At 42.9% G+C, this 22,935-nt stretch overlaps 1 protein-coding gene across 2 annotated transcripts in view; it reads left to right on the top strand.

Annotated features, from left to right (window-relative positions):
* The window catches only part of Smad1 (SMAD family member 1), a 62,163-nt gene extending 50,272 nt beyond the window's left edge, over window positions 1–11,891 (top strand). For both annotated transcript variants that reach the window (XM_036187386.1, XM_036187385.1), the window contains 3 exons: window positions 1,174–1,395; window positions 5,068–5,324; window positions 10,543–11,891. In XM_036187386.1, coding sequence (XP_036043279.1) covers window positions 1,174–1,395; window positions 5,068–5,324; window positions 10,543–10,686 — 623 coding nt within the window. In that variant the 3' untranslated portion in view covers window positions 10,687–11,891. The remainder of the gene's footprint in view (window positions 1–1,173; window positions 1,396–5,067; window positions 5,325–10,542) is intronic.
* The last annotated feature ends 11,044 nt before the right edge of the window (window positions 11,892–22,935 follow it).

Here is a 22,935-nt window from a genome sequence, read left to right as displayed (position 1 = left end):
ACAGCGCTGATAGCTGAGAAAAGGTCTCTGTGACCGATGGCACAGCCTTCTTTGGGGTTTGGCACTTGTGAATCACTGAAGCTTTGATCCTTGAAGAAAGCAGAGGGTGACGGGGAAGAGTTGTCTAGAAGACAAGGGAAGCAGTGTATTTTCAGCCCGCCTACTTCAGCATGTCGGGCAAATAATGGGCAGTTATGCTAAGAGCATCAGAGTCCTCCTCCCTTCACAAAGCCTGGTGGATTTTCTTTCCATTTCTCACATTGGTACACCGAGACTCCGTGAGACTCCCATCTAATTACTTAATTAAGTTGACAATAGTGTGACTTGTATCCCTGGGCTCTCAAAGGCATGCTAGTGGAGGTTTTGCTGCAGAGGGCTCATTTCCCAGCCTGTTGGTTGAAAGTGTTAGAAGCATTTTCTGTTTGGAGATTCATCAGTCTTAAGAGATTGGGCCTAACCGAGCTGCATCCTGTCAGTAGAGCTGGGTAGTTTCCATCGTTGGCCCATTCTGGGAAGGGAGAGACAAACACACCTGCTCGGCATGAAGCAAATATAAGGAAGTTAGCATGGAATCTGGATGAGAGAGATATGATTCATTCGGGGAAATGGCCAGCTGGCACGATTTCCTGAGCAGAACTGGAGCTGCGGCCAGCACTAGCTCCCCTGTAGCCAAGCAGCTTCTTCACGATAGGGAGAAGCTGATTTTCAGTGCTTTGAGAAAGCAGAGGTCTGCCAAGGCTTTGCCAAAAGCGGTTCCTTTCCTCACCGGCCCTATCGGCACATCTCTGGGCCCCTCTTGTTCCTGTACCACTTTTTCACTGGCCACTTGTATTTCTTGTAGGTAGTGTGCCAGCAGGAGTGATTTCTATTATTTCTGTATGTTAATGAGCAAGTAATAGGTCATTAGTATCCAGCAAATGCTATTGCTGGGCTTGCTGGGCTGGTATCCGGATTTCTGCCAGTCACTGGAGAAGACTGCTCCCCAGTTAAAGGGGAATGCCACCCTTACCAAGAAGTACTTCAGATCTCATAGAAGGTGATCCACGTGATCACCGTAGCTGCCCCTGCCTGTCTTCATTCCACAGCACTCAGCCAGTTTACGATGCGGTTTCGGGTTGGGGGTGCTCCAGGCACAACTCGTGAGCAGCAGAACCTTTTTTTCCCCTCTCACAGATGTGCAAGCTGTTGCTTACGAAGAACCAAAACACTGGTGCTCTATTGTGTACTATGAGCTCAACAACCGTGTGGGCGAAGCGTTCCACGCCTCCTCCACAAGCGTGTTGGTGGACGGTTTCACCGATCCTTCCAACAATAAGAACCGCTTCTGCCTTGGGCTGCTCTCCAACGTTAACCGGAACTCCACTATTGAAAACACCAGGCGACATATTGGAAAAGGTGAGCTTCCCTTTACCACTCTTGCAAACGTTCATCTCTTGTGACTCCATAAGTGACTCCGCCATTCCTGTGGCAAACAACAAATGTTCAGATGCTGCTGTCTGGAAATTGTTCCAATTGATGATCTTAGTGGTTTTCCAGCTCTCATTATATTGATAAGTACCAGCTGACATTGATTTGTTATTGTGGGGCACTATGCTATATTAAATTTTGTTATAAGTGAAATATCTTTTAAAACAATTTTTACAGTTATTTATTACATGTTTGTTCATGCACACACGTTGTGCACGTGTGCATGTGTGCATAAGTACCTTGATCAGAGGACAACTTGTGGGAGTCAGTACTCACCTTCCACCATGTGGATACTAGGAATCAAACTCAAGTCTTCAGGCTTGGTGGCACCCTTACCCATTGAGCCATCTTGCCATCCCAATACCTCTTCTTAATAGACTTAGCTAATTGTTAGTGGTAGATTAAAACAGTTCTGTAACATTTACATGTATTTATTATATGATTAAGTCAGTGACTAAATGTGTGGGTAGTGCTCAGAGCTGAGTTCTCCTTGTGGAGTAAGGAACGTGCACGCAAGAAAGGGTGTGGCATTCCTTGGAAAATGTCAGTGTAAAGTCATAATTTAATGACATGACATGTGTTGATGTGCTCTTGTGCATGTGTCCTTATGCCAGCCTATCAATGCACCCTCTGACTGCACACTGAAAAGGCAAAGAGACAAAGTAACGATATGCACGTCTAGTGTCCAGGTCATTGCTGCTGACTATCTCCAGTGAGGGGACTGGCTGCCTCCAAAGCTGGGACGGGTTGAGCCTGGCGCATCTCATGTGGCAGAAAGTGAAGAAAAGCCGGAAGTGGTGGTGCCTCTCGGAATCCAGCTCCCACCACACAGCTCTGGACAGTTTAAGTACCGAAGTCCGGCTGTCCATGGTGGGAACTAAAATCCATGGATGCTCAGTTTCCTTACCTAAAGCAGTACAGTGTATCGTGTAACTTACGCACCTCACCTTTCAGGTGCCCTTTGAGTCACACTCGGCGGAGTCCACATCGTGTAAATAGTTGTACTGTTGAATGACGCCGAGAAGGCAACCTGTGAGTGTTAATGTTGGTGCTATTAAAAACTCATTTTTGATCTGTGCATAGTTGAGACTGGATTCAAGATCCAGAGATAATGAAGAGTTTATTTTTGCTCACGGTTCTATCATGGCAGGGCAGCATGGTGGCGGCAGGGGCGGGGCAGGGTGGCAGGGTAGAAGCCGGGCTCACATCTTGAACCACAAGTATAACACCGAGAGTGTGAACTAGTAATGGCTCAGGACGTTAGACTCTCAAAGCCCCTCTAGTGACATTTCCTCCCACAGGGCCATACTAAGAGAGAGAAAAATCTGCACATACAGGCAGCCTTTGTTCATTAAAGCCATGGCTTGATTCTGTGGAAACATTTCAAGCGGATGGTAATTCTTCCTATAACTTTGTGAAAACATTTCAAGCAGACACTGGGTCCTTCTATATTATTTTGTGACTTAGAACAAGTTAGGTTACAGTGTGATGTCAATATTATTTGAAAAAGTGAATAAGAAGAGTTAAAAACTTTAATGGATGAGTAAAGAAAAAATTGTGACATCAGGGCTAAAAAGATATTGTAAAACTACAAGTAAATCAGTCAGTGTGTAGACAAAACAGTGAAGTGAAATTAGACTCATGCTCTACTGACGTGAGAGGGTAGTCTCGGGATGGCAACAGGTCAGTAGCTTCTCCTAAAGGTCCTGAGTGTATAGCACACATGTGAGTGATTAGTGTGTGTCTGTAAAAAGCAAACAATTAAAAAGATCGATGAAAATATATTTGCTCTGAAAAGTAGTTTTCTACCTCAACAAAATTCATAAGAAATTCAACTAAAGTATTTTAAACTTCTCTAGATTGAAACATACATCTAATTTATTAATCTGTCTGTCTATGTATCTGTCTCTCTACACAACTTCTCTAGGCTGAAACCTATCTAAATCTATTTATCTATCTATTTACCTATGTATCTATCTACACATACACATATAAAATGACTAAAATTGAAAGACAAAGGAGTAACTGGAAAATACAAAATAAATTATTTATATCTACCCCTAAATGCACAACTCATAAAAAAATGATTAAAACCCTACAATCCAGTCAGTGAGATAAATAGGTGAGTCATCAAGACAGTGAGTCCACAAGAGACACCCAGATGGCCACTAACTCGAGCGTTTGCCCAGCCCCATGCACAAGTTAAAGCAATTCTATTATTTTCCAGCTATGAACACTTTGCTTTGGTTCAAGCTTAGGATCAGGGCTGGTGTGGGTCAGATCCTCAAGACACTCACACAGTATTGATGGGTGTGAACCAGCACAAGCATTCTAGAAAATCGTTTGGCAATGTGATCCAGCCATTTAAGTTCCAGGAATCTCTCTTATTAGTAAAAAACGGTTCAGTGACATTTGTCATGACTGCAATAATAGAAAATTAGTGTCAACACTGATCCGCCGAGGGAGCCTGGTTAAACAGTTACAGCAGCAGTCATACAGAAATGTGAAAGTGTGCACCCGAAGCTTTATGATTGTGGAAGCAGGCACAGTGCTGCACACTATTAATTAACAAGCATTTTCCTCTGTCACTGAAGAAATGGTAATATTTCTTTATATTTTCATATATTGCTTTAATTTTCTAAAATGAAAAGTTATCATTTTTATTATCAGGGAAAGAGGTTTTTTTTTTTTTTTTCTCTTATAGTTTTCTCTGTATTTTTTTCTCGTAAATATATTTCTCTGTATCTCTAAACAAAATGGATTTCTGCCACAGTGGGTAGAACTGATACTGGAGTCTTAGGCACATGGTGTTTCCTCAGACAGTCACATGCCAGGGTCACCTGCGGGGCTTGAAGCTGTACCACCTGCCTGTTTGCTGGGCACTTGTTACCACCTTGTGGGGCTTAGCCAGAGGGTCATTATTCCCTTTTAAAGACTTGGTTTTATTTATTTTGTGAGTGGATAGCGGGGCATGAGAGGACAGCTTTGCAGATTGGTTCTCTCCTCCTCCAGCTTTACTGGGAGGGCATCCAGGCCTTCCCCCTTCAGCCTGTGAAGGCAGGGTGTTGCCCAGACTCCAAGCATTCTGAGTTGTAAGAAGTTTTCAATTCTTTTTAGTAGTTATTTTGGCGAGCTCTTATTTCACAGCACATTTTTTTTCCTATTTAAAAGGCTCTTGTTTTTAACTAGATCTCATGCCTTACCGCCCCCAGCTGTAATTCTTCACCCCAGTTTTCATTCCTCTGTGCTTATTGGTCATCCCTTCTCACTCTCTGAAGTTTTCTGAACAATTTAGCCCTGGCATACATGCAGAAGACTTCAGACTGCAGGATGCCCCAGTACACTACAGGTTTTATTGCGCTCTATTTTTGGAGTGCAAATATACTTTCAACTCTGGCCAAGTGGGACATTAAATACTTACCAAAATGAAAGTGTTATGCTTTATTATTTTTGAGAGACTTTGTTATTTCCTGAACATAGTGGTTGACACAGGGGTGACACAATTAACTAGGTGTTTGTCAGAAGGCCTGTGTGAGCATCCTGCTTTGACTCTGCCTGGTGCCTTTCAGCCTGTGACTGACATGGTTTACCCTCTCACAGGAGTCCACCTTTATTACGTTGGAGGAGAGGTATATGCCGAGTGCCTCAGTGACAGCAGCATCTTTGTGCAGAGTCGGAACTGCAACTACCATCATGGGTTTCACCCCACTACTGTCTGCAAGATCCCCAGCGGGTGCAGCTTGAAAATCTTCAACAACCAAGAGTTTGCTCAGCTACTGGCACAGTCTGTGAACCATGGTTTCGAGACAGTATATGAACTCACCAAAATGTGCACTATTCGAATGAGCTTCGTGAAGGTGAGCGAGCCTTGTCCACCATTTCTTTCGGGCTGGACCCCGCTGCCCCGCCCCCCACCTCCCCCACCCCCAATGCTTTCTCACAGTATCTGAAGTTATGCCTTCCTGGCATGTATTCCTATCAGCATCTAACAAGAGTGTCAGTGTCCAAGAGGTTGTCATGGGAACATAGACTGTAGTCCTCTCCTCCCACTGTGCAGGTCTCCAGGCTTGTGGCACCTTTATTCCCTGCCACCCCCAGCCATCTTGCTGTTCCTGCTCAAACTGAGGGTCTAGTATAGTCCATTTGGGCCTCTGGCTGGCTGAGGATGAGTTTGAAATCCTGATGCATCAGCTCTACATCTGGAGTAGCTAGTGTTTGCCTCCACTACCCCATTGCAGGGTCCCTCATATGTTAGGCCACTGACTCACCCACTGCGCTGTGTCCCCAGCCCTGTAGCTACCGTAATGCCATAGAGAATGGTATGTATTTAAATGTAGTTTAAATACATCATCATCCTGAGATGAGCTGAATAAATGCATCTTTATCCTCCTTCTTTGCTTTTAGTGTGGTCAGGATGCCAGCATGTATTGGTTATAGTTCAGCAGTCACAGGATGAACTTTTAGGGCTCTGGGGGTGGCTCAGTGGGACCCATGTGATAGAAAGACAGAACCAAGTCCCTCAAGCTGTCCTTTGCCTCCACACATGTATATACACACTCACACACAGGGCAGGGAGGGGATAATGTAACAAAATAAGAAAGTGGAAGAGTTAATCACACTGGAAATTATTTTTAGTTGGTCAGGTTTTTTTTTTTTTTTTTAAGTATTTCTAGTAAATCTTGTGCCAGTGTATAATTCAAAAGTCAGCAAGGCCTTTGCCATTCTCTCTGAGCGTTCTGTAGTATCAAAAAGGAGAATGTCCAAGTCGTTGTTTATCTGTCTTCTGCTGCTAAGCAATGAAAATGTTGAAGATGCCGTGGAAAAAATAACTTTTTAAATGTGTATCTGGGACAGAACAGTCTAGTAACTGACTTGTCTCTGAAGTCTCGAAGATAAATCTTTATCCCACTTTACCTTGAGGAAGAGAGCTAATTACAAACCTGGGTGAGACAGTCATCTTTCATGGCTGTCTTCAAAGCTCTCCGACTTCTCGTTAGGCCTGTTTAGTGATGTGTTCATCACTGGGGTGATTCCAGAGCCTTGTTCATCATTGTCCAGATCAAAGGTGTCTTCCTTCCTTCTGGCCGAATGTGGCCCCTCTTCAGCACTAAGGGAGGCCTTTTTTTTACCCCTTAAAGAAGTCACCCTGTCTGTTGTGTGCAAATGTGACCACAGAGTTTCTTCTTGTTCATTATTCACAAGGGCCATTTAATTTTTGACTTAGCATTTTGGCTCGGACAACTTTCAAAATGAGTCCAGCGACTTGCCCAAGTGCTTTTTGTTTGGAAGGAAGAACATCTCCTAAGTGGCTGTTTTAACTGGTTGAGGTGCAGGGGCTTTCTCAGACCTTCTGCTCTTGGTCTGTAAAATGGGGTCAGGTGGAATTGGGACCTTGATAATTCGAGATCCCTGATGAGGCTGTGATTATTGATTTTTGAGAAGCTTTGACTCCTGTGCTCCAGTGAGCTTTCTCCTCAATTTGTTTCCTGTTGATTACACAACTAACAGTTAACTGTCACTTTTGTATAGCTAAAAACAACCTTCACTTTAATATAAGATATTTAAAGATTTATTTTTGTTTACTTTGTGTGTGTGTGTGTGTGTGTGTGTGTGTGTGTGTGTGTGTGTGTACACGCACGTGCACACCCATGGAGGCCAGAAGAGGGTGTCAGATCTCTTGTGGCAGGATTTACAAGCAGTTGTGAGCACTTGTGGGTTCCTAGAACCAAACTCAGGTCATCTGGAACAGCAGCAAGTACTCTTAACCAACAAGCTATCTCCCCAGCCCAAAGCTACACATTCACAATGTATTGACATCATTCTTTCAGCAAATATTTTACCACTATTCCTAAAAGACAATACAAGAGAAAAAGAAATGCATCTAAAGTCTCTGGCTCTCCCAATGGGTTTAAGATTAACACAGCATAAAAAATTTAACAAGCACTAACATGGAGGACTATTCGAGGTGTGATGGATATGGCTGGGATTTAGGATAGACACATCTACTAAAAAAGTGGTGGGCTGGAGAGACGGCTCAGCAGTTAAGATTGTTTGCTGCTCTTACAGAGGACTAGAATCCTGTTTTCAGCACCCACATCAGGCAGCTCATAATTGCCTGTGACTCTGTCTCCAAAAATCTGACACCTTCTTTTGTCCTCCATGAGTACTTGCACACACAAGCACATAGATGCGCACATGTACACATAATAATAATTTTTTTAAAGCTCAGTGACTGTAACATAACAATCATCACACAAGAAATAATATTTTGGTAACAAAAGCTTTGCACACTTAATGTAGCACTGTTGTCTACTGTGAGGGGCCTCGGTTTACCTGTCCTTAGTGTCTCAGAGAAACAACACAGGTCATCTTACTGACATTACAAGGCAATCTTGTGTTACTTTTGAGATGATTTTTTGTGTTAATATAGAATTTTTGAATGTAAAAAACCAAATCTTCCCTATCTGAAAAACCCAAATAAGTTTGGCCCAGACAGTTCTTGTGGGGCTTCTGCCTCATGCTGGCAACGTCCTGGATGCTGGGGTCAGAGGCCAAGCCCCACCTCAAAGAACTCACTGTCTAAAGAGACAGGCCTGTATGGTGACTGCCACTGTTGAATATCCTAGGTTAGCCTCAATCTCAGTGTAGCCCAGACTGACCTTGAAGTCGTCACCCCCTGCCTCAGCCTCTCACTAGTGCTGAGAGTGCAGGTACAGACCATCACCTGCTTTCATGGTAACTTCTGTGGAGTAGTACTGTTCTAACTGGACTTTCTGAAGCCATCTAGCAAACCACCATCTTGGCCTGAAGAATGATGGAACCTATTTTTTCAAGGCAGTGACTAGGTGTCAGGAAGAACTTTGAGACTGAAAGATCAAGAGATCTGTGTTGATGGGTAGAAGAATGTCAGTCCATCTGACATCACCTTTACTGTTTTTACTGAGGGTAAAGGGAGAATTTGATGGTAGCTTTAACAGGGCTGGGGATGTCACTCAGTGGTGGAGTGTGTAGCTTAGCACGTGAGAGGCCTTGGGTTTCATTCCCAGTGTCATAGAAATGGGGAGAAAGGAAACAAGCATGACCCACACCTGTAATCCCAGCACATGGGAGGCTGAGGCCGGAGGATTGCCACAGCTTTGCAGCCAAATGGGACTATGTAGTGAATTTCAGGCCAGTTGGGCTACAGAGTAAAACCCTGTCTGAAAATTAAAAATAGGGGCTGAGGAGATTGTTCAGTGAGATGCCTCCCATGCAACCATAAGGACCTGAATTTGGATCCCCAGTACCCATTCCATAGAGGAAAAACGCCAAGGGGGCTCTTACTGCACAGCCTGGTAATCCAGGTCCAGTCCCTGTGAGAGATGCTGTATGACGCTGTTCTTGGGGATGGACAAATGTCTCCTCACCCCAGATAGGGAGCCAGTGACAGACCGGAGTATGGATATTACTGAAGTCCAGCTTGGTGAACCATTGAACTTTATTGGGGTGACTTATAGGAACAGAAATAACTCAAAAACAGCTCTGTGTCCCCCAGAGCCTAACGCAGCACAGGTGGCAGCTCACAGAAGCTGAGAACCTGGAGCTCACTACGTAATACACAGGCAGCTTAACAGGCTGGAGCATGTCTTCCTGGCTCAGTCGGTCTGACTGAGCCTCTTCTTCCAGGCAGCCTAGTTGGTCTAATGTCTCAGCTGTCCTTACTGCTCATATCATAGCTTTGGGGAGGAAGGGAACTAGTGACTCTTGTCAGTTTCAGGGACTTCCTAAAGCTTTTGAGTTGTTTGCTTCCTGAGTTTTAAAGAGTTTGCCTATAAGGTGGAATGTTTCGCCTCCCTATAGAACATTTGGCAATTAAGGAGCTTCCCTCTAAGATGGAAGGTTTTATCTTTGAAGAAATTGCTATACAACATGTATCAAGGTGAAAAGAGAAAACTGACTTCACAGAGCTGTTCTCTGAGCTCCACATGCACACTATAGTGCATGCACACACAAAAATGCAACAACAACAAAAAGCTGGGTGCAGTGCTGTGTGTAATTCCAGCATAAAAGACAGGTAGGATCCCTTAGACCTCAGCCAGTGTTGATCTGTGTCCTCTCCGGGCATGGGCACACAGATAAAGGGGCAAGGGATTGCTCAGTTAAGGGTTTAGTGCTCTTACAGAGGTCCTGGGTTCAGTTCCCAGCATCCAGCTGGGGTGGCTCACAACAGCCTGTAACTCCAGCTCTAGGACCCAACACCTTTAGGACTCCACAGGCATAACTCAAACACATACATTTATACATGATTTTTTAAAATAAAATACTAAAAAATAAATAAAGCTATGCTTGATGGCACATGCTTTTAATTCCAGTGTTCAGGGGTAAGACGGGTAAGCTCTGAGTTCAAGGCTAGTCTGGTCTAAATAGGGAGTTCAGGCCAGCCAGGGTTAAGAACGTCTTAAAAAATAAAATGTAAGCCGGACAGTGGTGGCACATGCCTTTAATCCCAGCACTCCAGAGGCAGAACCAGGCAGATCTCTGTGAGTTCCAGGCCAGCCTGGGCTACCAAGTGAGTTCCAGGAAAGGCACAAAGCTACACAGAGAAACCCTGTCTCAAAAAAACCAAAAATAAATAAATAAATAAAATGTAAAATAAAATTTTAACATAACAATAATGTAATGGGAAATAAATATTTAAAATATCTTTATTCAGACAACTATTGAATTTATTTTAAAACTTTAATTATCCAAGAATAGTAATTTTTATTTATTTGAAACAAGGTCTCATTTTGTACCTACTGGCCTGGAACTCTCAGAATTGTGCCTGCTCCTGCCTCCCAAATGCTGGGATTAAAGATGTGTACCACCACACCAAACAGAATGGGTGATCTGGGGCTCTTGGATGGACTTTCAGTGACCAATGTCCATCCCCAAAAGTTACCCACCAAATTACCCATGCATTTGTGGTGTTTTTGTTTTTCTTGTGAGACATAGCCATGAGTCCAAACTGATGAACTGATGGTATGATCTTTTTATTTAGGAGGCTGAGTCCCTGTGATGAGGGAGTTAATTGACTCCATTTTTTCTTCTTCCTAGGGTTGGGGAGCGGAGTACCACAGGCAGGATGTTACTAGCACCCCCTGCTGGATTGAGATACATCTGCATGGCCCGCTGCAGTGGCTGGATAAAGTCCTTACCCAGATGGGTTCGCCCCACAATCCTATTTCATCGGTGTCTTAAGGGCCAGGCCTTAGTCTCTTGCACACCATTGAGCCTTGCATGTACTTGAAGGATGGGTGTGTCAGACAAGATGAGGGCTGACCGAGGAGTCTTGACAATACTTGACCTCTGTGACCAGCTGTTGGATTGAGAGATTGACAAGCCTTGGTAACATGCTGTTGATATCAAGAACCTATTTAGTTTACATTGTGACATTCTGTTGTATAATCAACTAAAATGCTGACTTTTAGCAGGACTTTTGTGCATAGTTAAAAAAAAAAAAGAGATGGCCAAGCCAGGGACAAATGATCTATTAGAAGAAGAAAAAGAAGGAAAAAGAAAAAGAGCGATCGTAAGCAATCCTTTCGCCTGGAGTGTTGGGCAGTGTTAATGTTGATAGTCTTTCTGAGTGTGCTTCTCATCAGGTTCCAAGCCCACACTGAATCATCTTCTCATGGGTGTTCATAATATTTTAAAACTATTTGTTTAGAAATAAATGGGGGTTTTGTTTGTTTTCAAAGTAAAGGTTAATCTTTATGACATACATAGTAATCTTTCTAAAACTGTATGCTGACTGTCCTGCTGTCAGGCAAATGCTCTTTGCTAAATATGTATATACAGAATATTTGGAGGTTATGAATAGTCTAACTGGCTAGTGGATCTAGGAAGTATCTGAGGGGTGGGGTGGGGGAGGAGATGAAAACCGCAAGCAAACGTGGACTATACCGTAAAGTTCAGTTTGCTGCCTTAAGTGAACAAGCTGGTGTCTGAATTTGCTGTGTCTCAGTTTTTTAGAGTTTTATCCTTTCTTTTCTTCTATCTCACCCAGTCAAGCAGCTGGTTAATTCCTGTAACTGAGAGCAAAGGAATAATTCCTCTTATTTGCAAATCAACTGGCTTTGTGTTCCCATACCCAGCATATGGAAAGCTTGAATTTCATGAGCAGTTTTTATGGAGTTTACAACACAGACCTAGGCTTTAATTTTCGAATAAATTGTTTGCCAAACCTAGTAGCTCTGTCCATCATTCACAGGTTTAAAGAAGATCCTGATTGGACTCCATTTCAAACATTTTTATTTTGTTTTTGTTTTTTGTACTGTTTGGTTTTGTTTTCTTCTGTTAATTTTTTCTATTCTCCTCTGCTCTTATACATTGAGTACTTTTATTCCAACACTAGCAGGTTTTCTCTACTGGAAAATTTTAAATAAACCTGTCATCATTGCTTACTTTGATTAAAAATGTGTCATTTTCTTTCTTTGCATGTTAAAATTTTGGATCAGTAAGGTATGGTGCTCTTTTGAGTACTCTCTACCATATTCAAAAAGCTCAATTAGTAAAACGAAAACATGGAACCTGACTTGCTAAAAGAACAGAGTGATTTAAAATCAGAAGAGAAAGGATCCATAAAACTGGGGGAATTAAGAAAAAAATGTTTGTTTGTTTGTTTGTTTGTTTTTTCAAAACAGGGTTTCTCTGTGTAGTTTTGGTGCCTGTCCTGGATCTCACTCTGTAGACAAGGCTGGCCTCAAACTCATAGAGATCCACTTGGCTCTGCCTCCCAAGTGCTGGGATTAAAGGTGTATGCCACCACTGCCCGGCCAAAAAATAGTAAAATTTAAATGTGTAAACTTAAACAATTTTTTGAGGGAGGAGCATGTACCATGGTGCACCTGTACAGGTTAGAGGTTAGCTGGTGGAGCTAGTCCCTCCTCCATGATGTGAGTTTCAAAGATCAAACAGGTCATCGGGCCTGGCGGTGAGCACCATTACCCTCTGAGCCATCTCACCAGCCCACAGATGTGTAGACGTTGTACTATATGGAACTTTGGCAGTATAGTTGCCGGTGGATGCCCTTAGTTAACTGGAAGCGTAGATTCCCAAACTGAAGTTGCATGCATAGGGTAACCATGGGAGAATGTAGCCAATGTGGGCTGAGATCTGAGACTGCCCGGAAGAAAATGATGACCATTGTGCGGTTTTTATTGGGAGGGGATGATCTCTACTCTCCCACCAAGGGGATTTTTTTTAATTTGTTTGAAAAAGAAACAATTTGAGGTCATCATAAATGCCACTGTTTTGTGTCATATTCTTTCCTGGACGTGGTACACAGCTGCTGTGGGATGTCTTTCTGCACACTGAATATGTGTTGCTCTGATTGGTTGATTAATAAAGCTGTTTGGCCAACGGTGAGGCAGAGAAGGTTAGGTGGTACGTTCCATCTGGAGAGAGAAGAAAGGAGAGTGGGGCAGACCCCCAAGCTGCCACTGGGAGAAGCAAGATGTCGAAGTACCGGTAAGCCACGTGGTAATGCATAGATTAGTAGAAACGGGCTGAGTTAGGTTGTAAGAGCTAGCTAGCAAGAAACCTGATAGGCTATTAGATTTTGCAATTAATATTAAGCCTCTGATTATTTTATAAGTGGCTGCAGGGCTGTGGGGCTGGGTGGGACTAGAGAAACTTCTGTCTACATACAACCACAAAATTTAAGGATCTATAGCCCCCCACCACTTGAAATCCACTTTAAAAGAAAACAATGTCTTACTCCCCACCCACTGAAACTACAAAATGTTTCCCCATAAACAATGACCAGGCCCACCCAAATTTCTGCTTCTTTTTGTTGCCTCCAGAAACATCAATGGCCAGCAAAGAAAGCCTGGGCCAGGAGACCTGCACTGTGACAGTCTCCTATCCATCTTTGCTGGACTACTTAGGTCCTGTGGACCTCTCCATGCTCATTAAGGGGGGATGATGTCATCGCACACTTGTCGGGGATCATTCACCTAAGGCTTCGAATGCCCTAGAAATGTGTCATAGATACAGGAACCACCTTTCTTGAACCTTCTGTAGTCTTTGTTTTCCATCAGCCTGTGTCATTCCTTGTGCCAGTGAGCAGCATCAGTGGGTAACAGGTAAGACAGTTTTTTGGTTTGTTTTTATTATTATTACTAAAGCTGGAGTGGGGAGAGGGTGCAGCAGGTAAAGGGTGAGTGTGAAGATCAGAGTTCACACCCTGTAACCCACATAAGTGGGTGGGTGTGGCAGCCCGCCTGCAATTCCAGCCTGAGAAGGTAAGAGACAGGATTGCCCTGAGCAGGTTGGCTATGGAGACTAGCCATATACATGAGCTCTAGGTTTGACTGAGAGACCCTGCCTCAAAGAATAAGGGAGAGGAGCCATCAAAAATGATTCCTAACATCAACCTTGGACCTCTGCGTGCACACGGACTCCCCGCCCTGCCCACACACACACCCATGGAAATGACAAATGGGAATAAATAAAATTACCGTTAAGAATAACATATACCTGGAGATTTATCTACAAATAAAAAGCTCAGGTCAAGTGTTCTCCCCTTTCCTGGTGGAAAACTGCTTTTGCTGTTCTTGAGTTCTTTGTTGGCTACTGGGCAGTTAGCAAGTTGGGTATTCCGCTATTAGTGCCTTGAAGATGTGCTAGATAAAACACAAAGATCATCTCACCCATTGAGACCTACTAGATGGAGTCCATGGGGTGTGCCATGTGATGTGTAAGAAGGCCTTTTGTGCTTTAGGGCAATTATATGGAACTCTAGTAAAATATTAATGAAAACATTCTCATCTGCTATGGGAGGTTAATGAGCAAGTCTTTGGGGAATATTCTGTTAAAGGAATGAGAAAAATCAAAGCAACTATTTGTCTAGATAACAAGAAAACAAACCAAGAAAATGACAAAGGTGGTGTGGACTGTTCTGTCCTGGCCCTACCACCTGGCGTTTGACAGAATTAGAACTCGTGCCCAGACCTCACCAGCAAATTCCCTATGTTTCTTGCACATGTCCCCTTGTCTGTGAAATGGAGATGGTAAAGCTAACCTCACTGGGTCATCTAGAGATACAAAGCACATAGAACTCCTCGGGAAATGATTAAATCTGGTTAAGTCTGCCTGGGAAAGGGCTTTGATTTAGCTACATTTGGAGAAGACTCTTCCTTCAAAGGCACAAGTGGTCAGATCCTGTGCACAGAAGCTTGTGGACTGAGGAGGGTGCTGGTGGTTTGTGAATGCCCAGGTCTGCCGTAGGCACCAAGCCAGCAGCTTCCCCACATTATTTCTCTCTTCCTCATAACAATGTAGGAGATACTTACTAGTCCATCCCCAACTCTTGTTATCCCTTGCTGAAATAAATGATTAAGATGGCCAGTGTATAAAGAGAAACAGTTTATTCTTAGCTCACAGTGTGGAGGTAATTTGAGACTTGATGAGGCAGACTTCAGACCTCTGTAAGGGACAAAGGGGGCAATGCATCATTACAGGAGCATAGAGCAGAAATGAACTAACTGCTCACCTTGTGGCTGAGCAGCAAGGGGGATGTGAGGTTGGTGTCTCCTGTCCCCTTTGAAAGCATGCCCCAATGGCCCGAAGACCTCCAACTAATTCCCACCTCTCAAAGACTTCCCCATCTCCTGATAGCACAATTCTGCAAGCTAAGCCTTTAACACGATAGACCACTGAGAGACCATTCTGAAATGCTGTCAGCATAACAGCTGTTACCACCTTAAGCAGAACAGCCCAGATTGCCTGCAAGAAACTCTGAAAGCCAGGTCTGTGATGTTCTGTCCTAGAGAGTGAGGAGTTCAAACCCTCTCCTGAGAGTCTAGCCTCTCCTCCCAGCTATCGGCAATTCTGCCCAAGTTGCATGTGGTCTTGGTTACTGCTTGAGTGGGGATAGAGTGGAAGGCTAACTGAGGTAGAGTGACCTCATCTACACAGCCACGGGAGTCATCCACCCTGGGGTGAGGCTTCAGTGATGAGGCTGTTTGCACAGTGGACTCACCGCTTCACCAGACTTGATGTGGCTAGTCATTTTGCCTGTCTTGGGTTCCCTAGCGGAGGTAAGGAGACTTGTGTGCTCACCTTCCTGGGAAAGGGTCATACAACAGTGATGTTTAAGATCAAAACTACACATCATTTTTTATATGAATAAGTCAGCCCAGAAGCTGTCTTGTCCAAAGTCGCTTAGTATAAACATAAACACTGCAAAATATGGAGAAAACAATAAGAGAAGAAATCATGTTGGGTTTTGTTTAAGGGCCATGAATAAAAGTTTTACAGATGAAGTAGCATTTAAGGTTGAACATTTGGATAATTGGAGAAGCATCTAGGTAGGAGCGTTGGATGAAAAGTACCTGTGACGTCCCATTGTTTGGTTTGACCTCTGAAAATGCACCCAGTCCTTGGAGATGATGCCTCTGCACTGTCTGCATGCTAACTAGAGATTATACCCACAAAAGGCTGGTGAGGTAAAGTATGCATACAAGGCAAACAATGGAAAGGTACAAGTACGAGATCTGGGTAAGTGTAGGGTAGTTAGGAGCCTCACCATTGACAATCTTGGGTACATTAGACCAAAGGATGGGTTTTTTTTTTCCTCCTGTGATTATAGCCCCTTGATTGACTTGATCACTTGATCAAACATGCACCCATGTTGCAACTCCGTGAAGGATACCAGAAAGGAAGAGAGAAGAATCACAGAAAGCAGGGTTTCTGAGCAAGGTTTGATATACAGAAGGGCTGACACAAGACAGAAGGGCGAGGCCTGAGAATAGATGGGAATTACAAAGCCATTGCTGACCTGTGCTTTGGGGGTATGTTTGCTTCTTTTCCCATTATAGTAATAAGACACACTGACAAAATAACATGGAAGAAAGATCCAAGGAATCCATCATTTTGAGGAAGTCAAGGCCGGATCTTGTAGCTGCTGGTCACATGGCATCCACAGTCAGGAACAGAGGGCAATCTATGCGATGCTGTGGTTCCATTTCTCCATTTATACAATCCAGGAGCTCAGCCAGGGAATGAAGCCGCCCACAGTGGCCATGTCTTCCTGCCTCAAAGAACAACATAATCCTCTACAGGCATGCTCATGTGCCCATCTCCCAGGTGATTTTAGATTTTGTGAGGTTGACAATTAACCATGGGGACAGGGCAGCGGTAGGACATAAAGCCAACAGGTGAAGGTTTGGAAGTCTGAGCGGAAAGGAGTGGAAGCGGTCTATTTGAGTTCTAGAAAAGTTTTCTGGTGAGGAGGAGACAAAGTTAGAGAACAGAGCTGGAAAATGAGTAAACAGGAAGGAAGGTTGTGCTGGGACAGGAGGTGTGAGCACAGCTGTGAGATCCCTGTCTCCTGGTGAGTCATCCACAGAAAGGGCTGTGTCTGGGCTGAAGATGGGAAAGTAAGAAAGACTGCTGCAGAGGGGCTGGCCAGTTGACAAACCAGGCACCCCAGAAAGCGGTGTGTGCCTCGCTGAGGTGGGCAGCAGGCCTGCTGTTGCTGTTTCCACAGCTGAAACAGCCAGAGAACAAGAGTGTGGTCAGGTTCCTAGAGCTGAAGCTGATAAAGCAGTCCTGGGAAGTCCTAGCCAACGACATCGTAGGGTGATGCCTGTGCAGCTGAGCTGTGACCTGTCTTAGTCACGCGTCTCCTTGCTGTGGTCAAAACCTGCCAAAAGCAGCTTGGGTTTGGGCTCACAGTTGCAAGTCATAGTCTACCACGGTGTGGCATGGGAAGGTGTGGCAGGAGCCTGAGGCGGCTGCCCACACTGCATCTGTAGTCAGAAAGCCATGAATGCCGGTGCTCTGCTGGCTTTCTTGTTCAGCTGAGGACTGCAGCCCATGGAAGACTGCTGTCCACATTAAGGGTGGGTCTTCCTACTTCCTTCACAGGCATGCACAGAGATTTGTTGCCATGGTGATTCTAAATCTAAGTTGAAATTAAAGATTAAGTATTAACAACTCCCAAAATATATTTTTTTAAACAGTGAGTTATATATTGCAGAAGACTGGCCACAGACTCACTGTGTGGCTAAGGATGGCCTTGAACTTCTGATCCTCCTGTCTACCTTCCAAATGCTGGGATTACAGATATGTGCCACCATTCCCTGTTATTATGGTTTAGGGGATGAAAGTCTGGCCTCATGAATGCTAGGGAGGATTCCCGGGCAGTGTTCTGTCTTGATGGGCACTCCACCAGACCCTGTACTCTCAACCCTCACTATCAGCTTCAGAGTCAACCAGCCACGCCCACAGAACCGAAGCCTCTCCAGCTCCCGCTCATTTTCTCACCTCACTGGATTTGCAGTTTGCAGCCTGTGTGGCACCTCCACCATTCCTTAAGCCTTTCATTCCCCTGAAGTTCTGCATCCCAAGTTCTCACTCTCCCTTTGTAGGCAAGGGTTTATTTTGGTTGTGTAATCCGACCTCCTCTGGTCAGGAAGTGGAAGTCTTCTATTCTTCTCCTGAAGTGTATGATCCGTAACTAGGTGATCTGGCAGCTGCTTTGCCATGAGTGAGCGCGTAAATACACAGCACACTCTACTGTCTCGGGTCATCATATATAAATAACCACTTGTACCTAGTGAGATCCATTAACTTGTCCCTACCAGTGCTCGTATCCCACCCTGGACGTGAGTTAGAAACTTAAGTCAGCGTAAGTCATGCCTTCTCAGAGGAAAGAGACAACGTAAGTGTATTTCATGGTTATGGCTGTGTGATTCTGCTTTAGTGTAAGCATTAAGTGTGACATCACTCAGACATTTCTTTAAAGCTAATCTGTGTATGACAGTAAAGTGCTTTAAAGATCAAACCAGCATGACTCTAGTATTGATGAATTGTGGCATTAATCTATCTTCGAAGTGGGGGGGAGGGCCTACATTTATTCCAGACTCCAGCTTCCATCTCTTAGGAGACGGAGCAGAATGTGTAAGGGAGCAGAAAAGGCTTGAGGACTGAGACCTGCATCAGATCCGGGCTCCTGCCCTTCCTCCTGAGTACTGTCTGGAAAGTTCTCCCGATCTATTACAGCTGTGTTTTCTATATGAAAGGCAGGGAGCTACCCTTCATGAATGTTGTAGAGATTCGGAATAATTAATCCTGTTGGCCAATGCCTAGTACCTGCTCAATAGTTATTAATAGTAGCTATATTACTATGGTTATGTTAGTATGATAAAAGATCTCTCTCTCTCTCTCTCTCTCTCTCTCTCTCTCTCTCTCTGTGTGTGTGTGTGTGTGTGTGTGTGTGTGTGTGTGTGTATGTGTGTGTGTATGTGTGTGTGTGTGTGTGTGTGTGTGTGTGTGGAAATTTATTATAATTGCTTTCAAGTTTGAATATTAAAGGTTGTGTGTACAGTGTGGAAATTATACTTAAATTTAAGTTGGTGGATTTTCTCTGACTTAGGAAATAGAATCCATCAAATTCCTTAGAAAACATGAAAGTGACTTTTAAATTGAGAAACTCCAGTCCTGTGCTGCAAGTGACCGATAAATATTGATTTCTGAACCTCAACTGCCACTTTTCAGGAGAACATGAGCCCAAGACCGCCTTTCTGCAGGCTGCCCTTAATGCAAACATTAATTACTACTTTTATAGCATACTATTATTGTGATATCCATACTCTGCATTGTGAAGTAGTTGAAAATAATAAAGGAATACATCCTCATGCTTTGATAAATGAGTATAATTAGTTCCAAAGTTTTTACCCATAAGTCAAAACTAGTGTCATCAATCATTAAATATTCCCATTAAAATTAATGTGTGAAATTTCAGTCTTCCTCTTAATGGAATAATTAATAGAGAAGTGCTTTGTTTAATATTATAGGTCCTGACTGCCCTTCTCTACTCCATCCACCCGCTCTCCCAATGTGACCTGCAATCTTCAATCAGTCCCAGGGCTTGCAATGCCTCCCATGTACTGCTGCTCCTTGGAGGGGTCTTCAGCCAGGCACCTTTCAGGAACTTGTAGCTCTAAATTGATGTTTCTCTCCTGACCTATGTCACCTCAAACTTAACATGAGTACTACCCACAGTGTGATCTTTCCTTTCTTGGTCACTATTAATCAGTGTCATTTACCAAGTTGATATAGAAACTCATCCCACATCAAAACCATCAGAAAGTCCCTCTGCCTCTACCCTTAACCCATCCTCAGTGCCTCCATTTCTTCTCAGATCTACCTCTCTCACCCTGGCTAAGGTGGCGGCATCTCTTGCCCCCACCATAGCTTCGTAAATTGTGGGTCTCTACCATATAGGTGGTCACATGACTGAATGGGGAGGTTACAAAAAATTGGCGTTAATAAAGGGTTTGTAAATGTGCAATGACCAAAAATTAGTTCAAAGTGGACTGCGTAATGAGTCTGAGGCATTTCTAGCGATGCTCACCCCTGCTGCCTTGTGTAACTTCACTGCAATCTTGGTTCAGACCACAAAACACTCACCCTTTGCATAGTACGAGCCATGGTACTGCTGCCAACAGACCCCACCCAAAACACCTAAGCTCAGATTCAAGACGATTGTGCAGTGTTGTTAATTGCCTTTGCTTTTACTCTATAGTTTTCTGCTCTTACAGAAACATAATGGTTTAATAACAGAAAACGAACACTAAACATTTTTCTATTGGCATTCCAATGTAAGTATTGAACAAATGTGTGTGTGTGTGTGTGTGTGTGTGTGTGTGTGTGTGTGTGTGTGTTGTGTAAGAATGTTTGATTTTAAAATTGCTGTTTGAGATGCTAAGTCCCATAGAAATAATTGTTCAATAAATTTTGGCTTGAGATTATGACAGGATGTACAAATTCCAGAATGCTCTAAATGTATTTCTCTATCTTATACTACATATTTATACAAAGTGGTTCTCAGACTTGGCTATTATAAAAGCGAAACTGAAAACCTTTGAAGATGTTCCACATCCAACAATATCGAATATTCTGCCAGATTTAATTCTTTAGTAAAAATAAATAAGCACATTATTGGTGAAATTATTAAGGCCACTCCACATAGTTAAAAGGGAGGTTTATTTTGTGGGGTAACTTACAAATGAAGGGGTAGGTTGCAGGGTCTGGGAAAGGTATGGCACAATCCGGCGGTGTTCTCTGGAGAACTCTGCTCGGTCTACCTCCAGCGTCCAGGGTCCCAGAACCAAGAGAAGCCTCTCCTCTCGATCCTGGGTCTTCAGCTTCCTCCCTCCACCCCGCCTTGTGGGCGTGACCATTACCGAAGCCTCAATGGGGGTTGGAACTTCCAGGCCAAGGCTGGGATGGCTACCCACTACATCTCTCCCCCTTTTGTCTAAATAGGAAGGTTCTAACCTAATACAAGACTATATACAAAGAAATGGTTATCAAATATTGTCCAGGAGTAATGAGGGGTAATGACCTAGATAAGTTGGAATTACAATAAATGCAAACAATATGAAGCAAAAAACACATACTAAAATCCAGGGAAGTTTAGAACATGGGTAGGTGGCATGTTACAAAGATCATTCCAAAAGGTGTCCTATCCTAAAGAACCTGAGTCTAATACTTAATATATTCTATCTAAGATATTATATAGTTGTAACTATAACTGCTAGTCTTTAACCTCATCAAAGACCTGAGAAGGAATATAATAATACCTGAGAAATGGGAGAAGGACGCAAGCAACTTTCAGGAGTCTTGTAAGAGTAGATAGAGACAGCTGGCAGCCTGGACAGTCACCTAATGTTTCTCAGCATCGTTAGTGCATTCAAATTGGCTACAGGCCTAGAGTATCTGACAGACCATTTTCAGAAGCAGGAATTCTGAAAGACCATCTTACCCTGTCTTGGCAAAGTACAGTGGTCGCTTTCCTTGTGTTCCGCTTGTCCAGAAAGGACAGCATCTGTACTGTCAGCAGTTGAGGCAAGGGCAGCTCTTTGCCCAGTAGGCCATTTTGTGCCAAGAAGACAAACTTCCAAATGGAAATGTCTTAGAAGCCCAACATTCTCTAGGGATCAAATTGGTGCTGCCAGGAGCAATTGTGTCTCACGTCAACAGAATTCTAAGTTATTTAAATGCCATGTTCTCTAGGTCCATGAAGATTACCTGTCCATCCGACCTATGTATTTATAAATCTGGATAACCTAACTAACATAATTATAGAGATGACAAGCATAGGTGACTATGACTATAAATCTGTAAGTCTTATCTACCTAAACAACCTAAGGACTAAAGCTTCATGTAAACAAGGCAAACAGTTTGTAAGCAAATGTACAGTAAAAGGACAATGACTTTAAAATTGTGACCATATACAAAATATCTTTAACAGAGGTAGGAATGTATAGAGCAATATGCAACATGATAATAATCCTAAATATATATCAGTATACATAATATCTTAAACAGAAGTAGAACATACATATAGTATGACAGATATAAATTTACATTTGTATCAATATACAAATATTTCAAATAAGAGTAAAAATATGTATACATTATAATAAACATAGTTCTGCATTTGTTTCAATATACAAATTATCTTAAATAGGAATATAAAAAGTTTATATTTGTATCAACATATAAGAATTCATAACAGTGCAAATTATCTAAGACTGCTATTTTACTAAATTTGTTTACTAATGTATATGATAGTCTACCATAATATCTAATACCTATCCATTTCATTTCTTTTTTTGATAGTTATAATTTCCTCAGTTATGATAAAAGGTAAGTTAGATATAAAACCTTAGACTCACAAATATAAGATAGATAGGATATCTTCTTTAATATTGTAATTCTTGCTTGATAATTGTTTTATTATCTAAAATTTTACTATATAAAAGTTAAAACCTTGCTTTTAAAAAAAAAGAAAAGGGGAAGTGCTGTGGGATGTTGGGTATGTCAAATGTGTTGCTCTGATTGGTTAAAATAAATAAAGTGCTGATTGGCCAGTAGCCAGGCAGGAAGGATAGGGTAGGCAGGACAAGGAAGAGGAGAATGGTGGGAAGTGGAAGGTTGGGTGGAGAGATACTGCCAGCCGCTGCCATGATAAGATGTAAGGTACGAGCCATGTGGCAAAGTATAGATTAATAGAAATGGGCTAAATATAAGAGTAAGAGCTAGACAATGGTAGGCCTGAGCTAATGGCCAAGCAGTTTAAATAATATAAGTGTCCGTATGATTATTTTATACGTGGGTTGTGGGACCTCGGGGGTTTGGTGGCACCTGGAGAGAAGCTCTCCAACTACAGCACATTTCTCATTAGTATGCAAATTTGCTTTGTCATCGATAAACAGTAAAAATAGGGACACTAAAGAATGGTTTTAAAATTAATTTCTCTTATTAGTAAATATTTGATTTGCAGGCCTTATTTCATATAGCTGCTTACCTAGAGGACCATGAAAATTTCTCAGGTGCTAAAGATGTAGGCAGAACAGTTGAAACACTGGCCTGAATCTTCACTGGAATCTAGGCTGCCTCCCTGTGCTTCCCTCAACTACACTTAAATCT

Source organism: Onychomys torridus, chromosome 5 (assembly GCF_903995425.1).
Source record: "Onychomys torridus chromosome 5, mOncTor1.1, whole genome shotgun sequence".
Classification (NCBI taxonomy): domain Eukaryota; kingdom Metazoa; phylum Chordata; class Mammalia; order Rodentia; family Cricetidae; genus Onychomys; species Onychomys torridus.
This window is presented reverse-complemented; position numbering and strand designations above follow the sequence as displayed.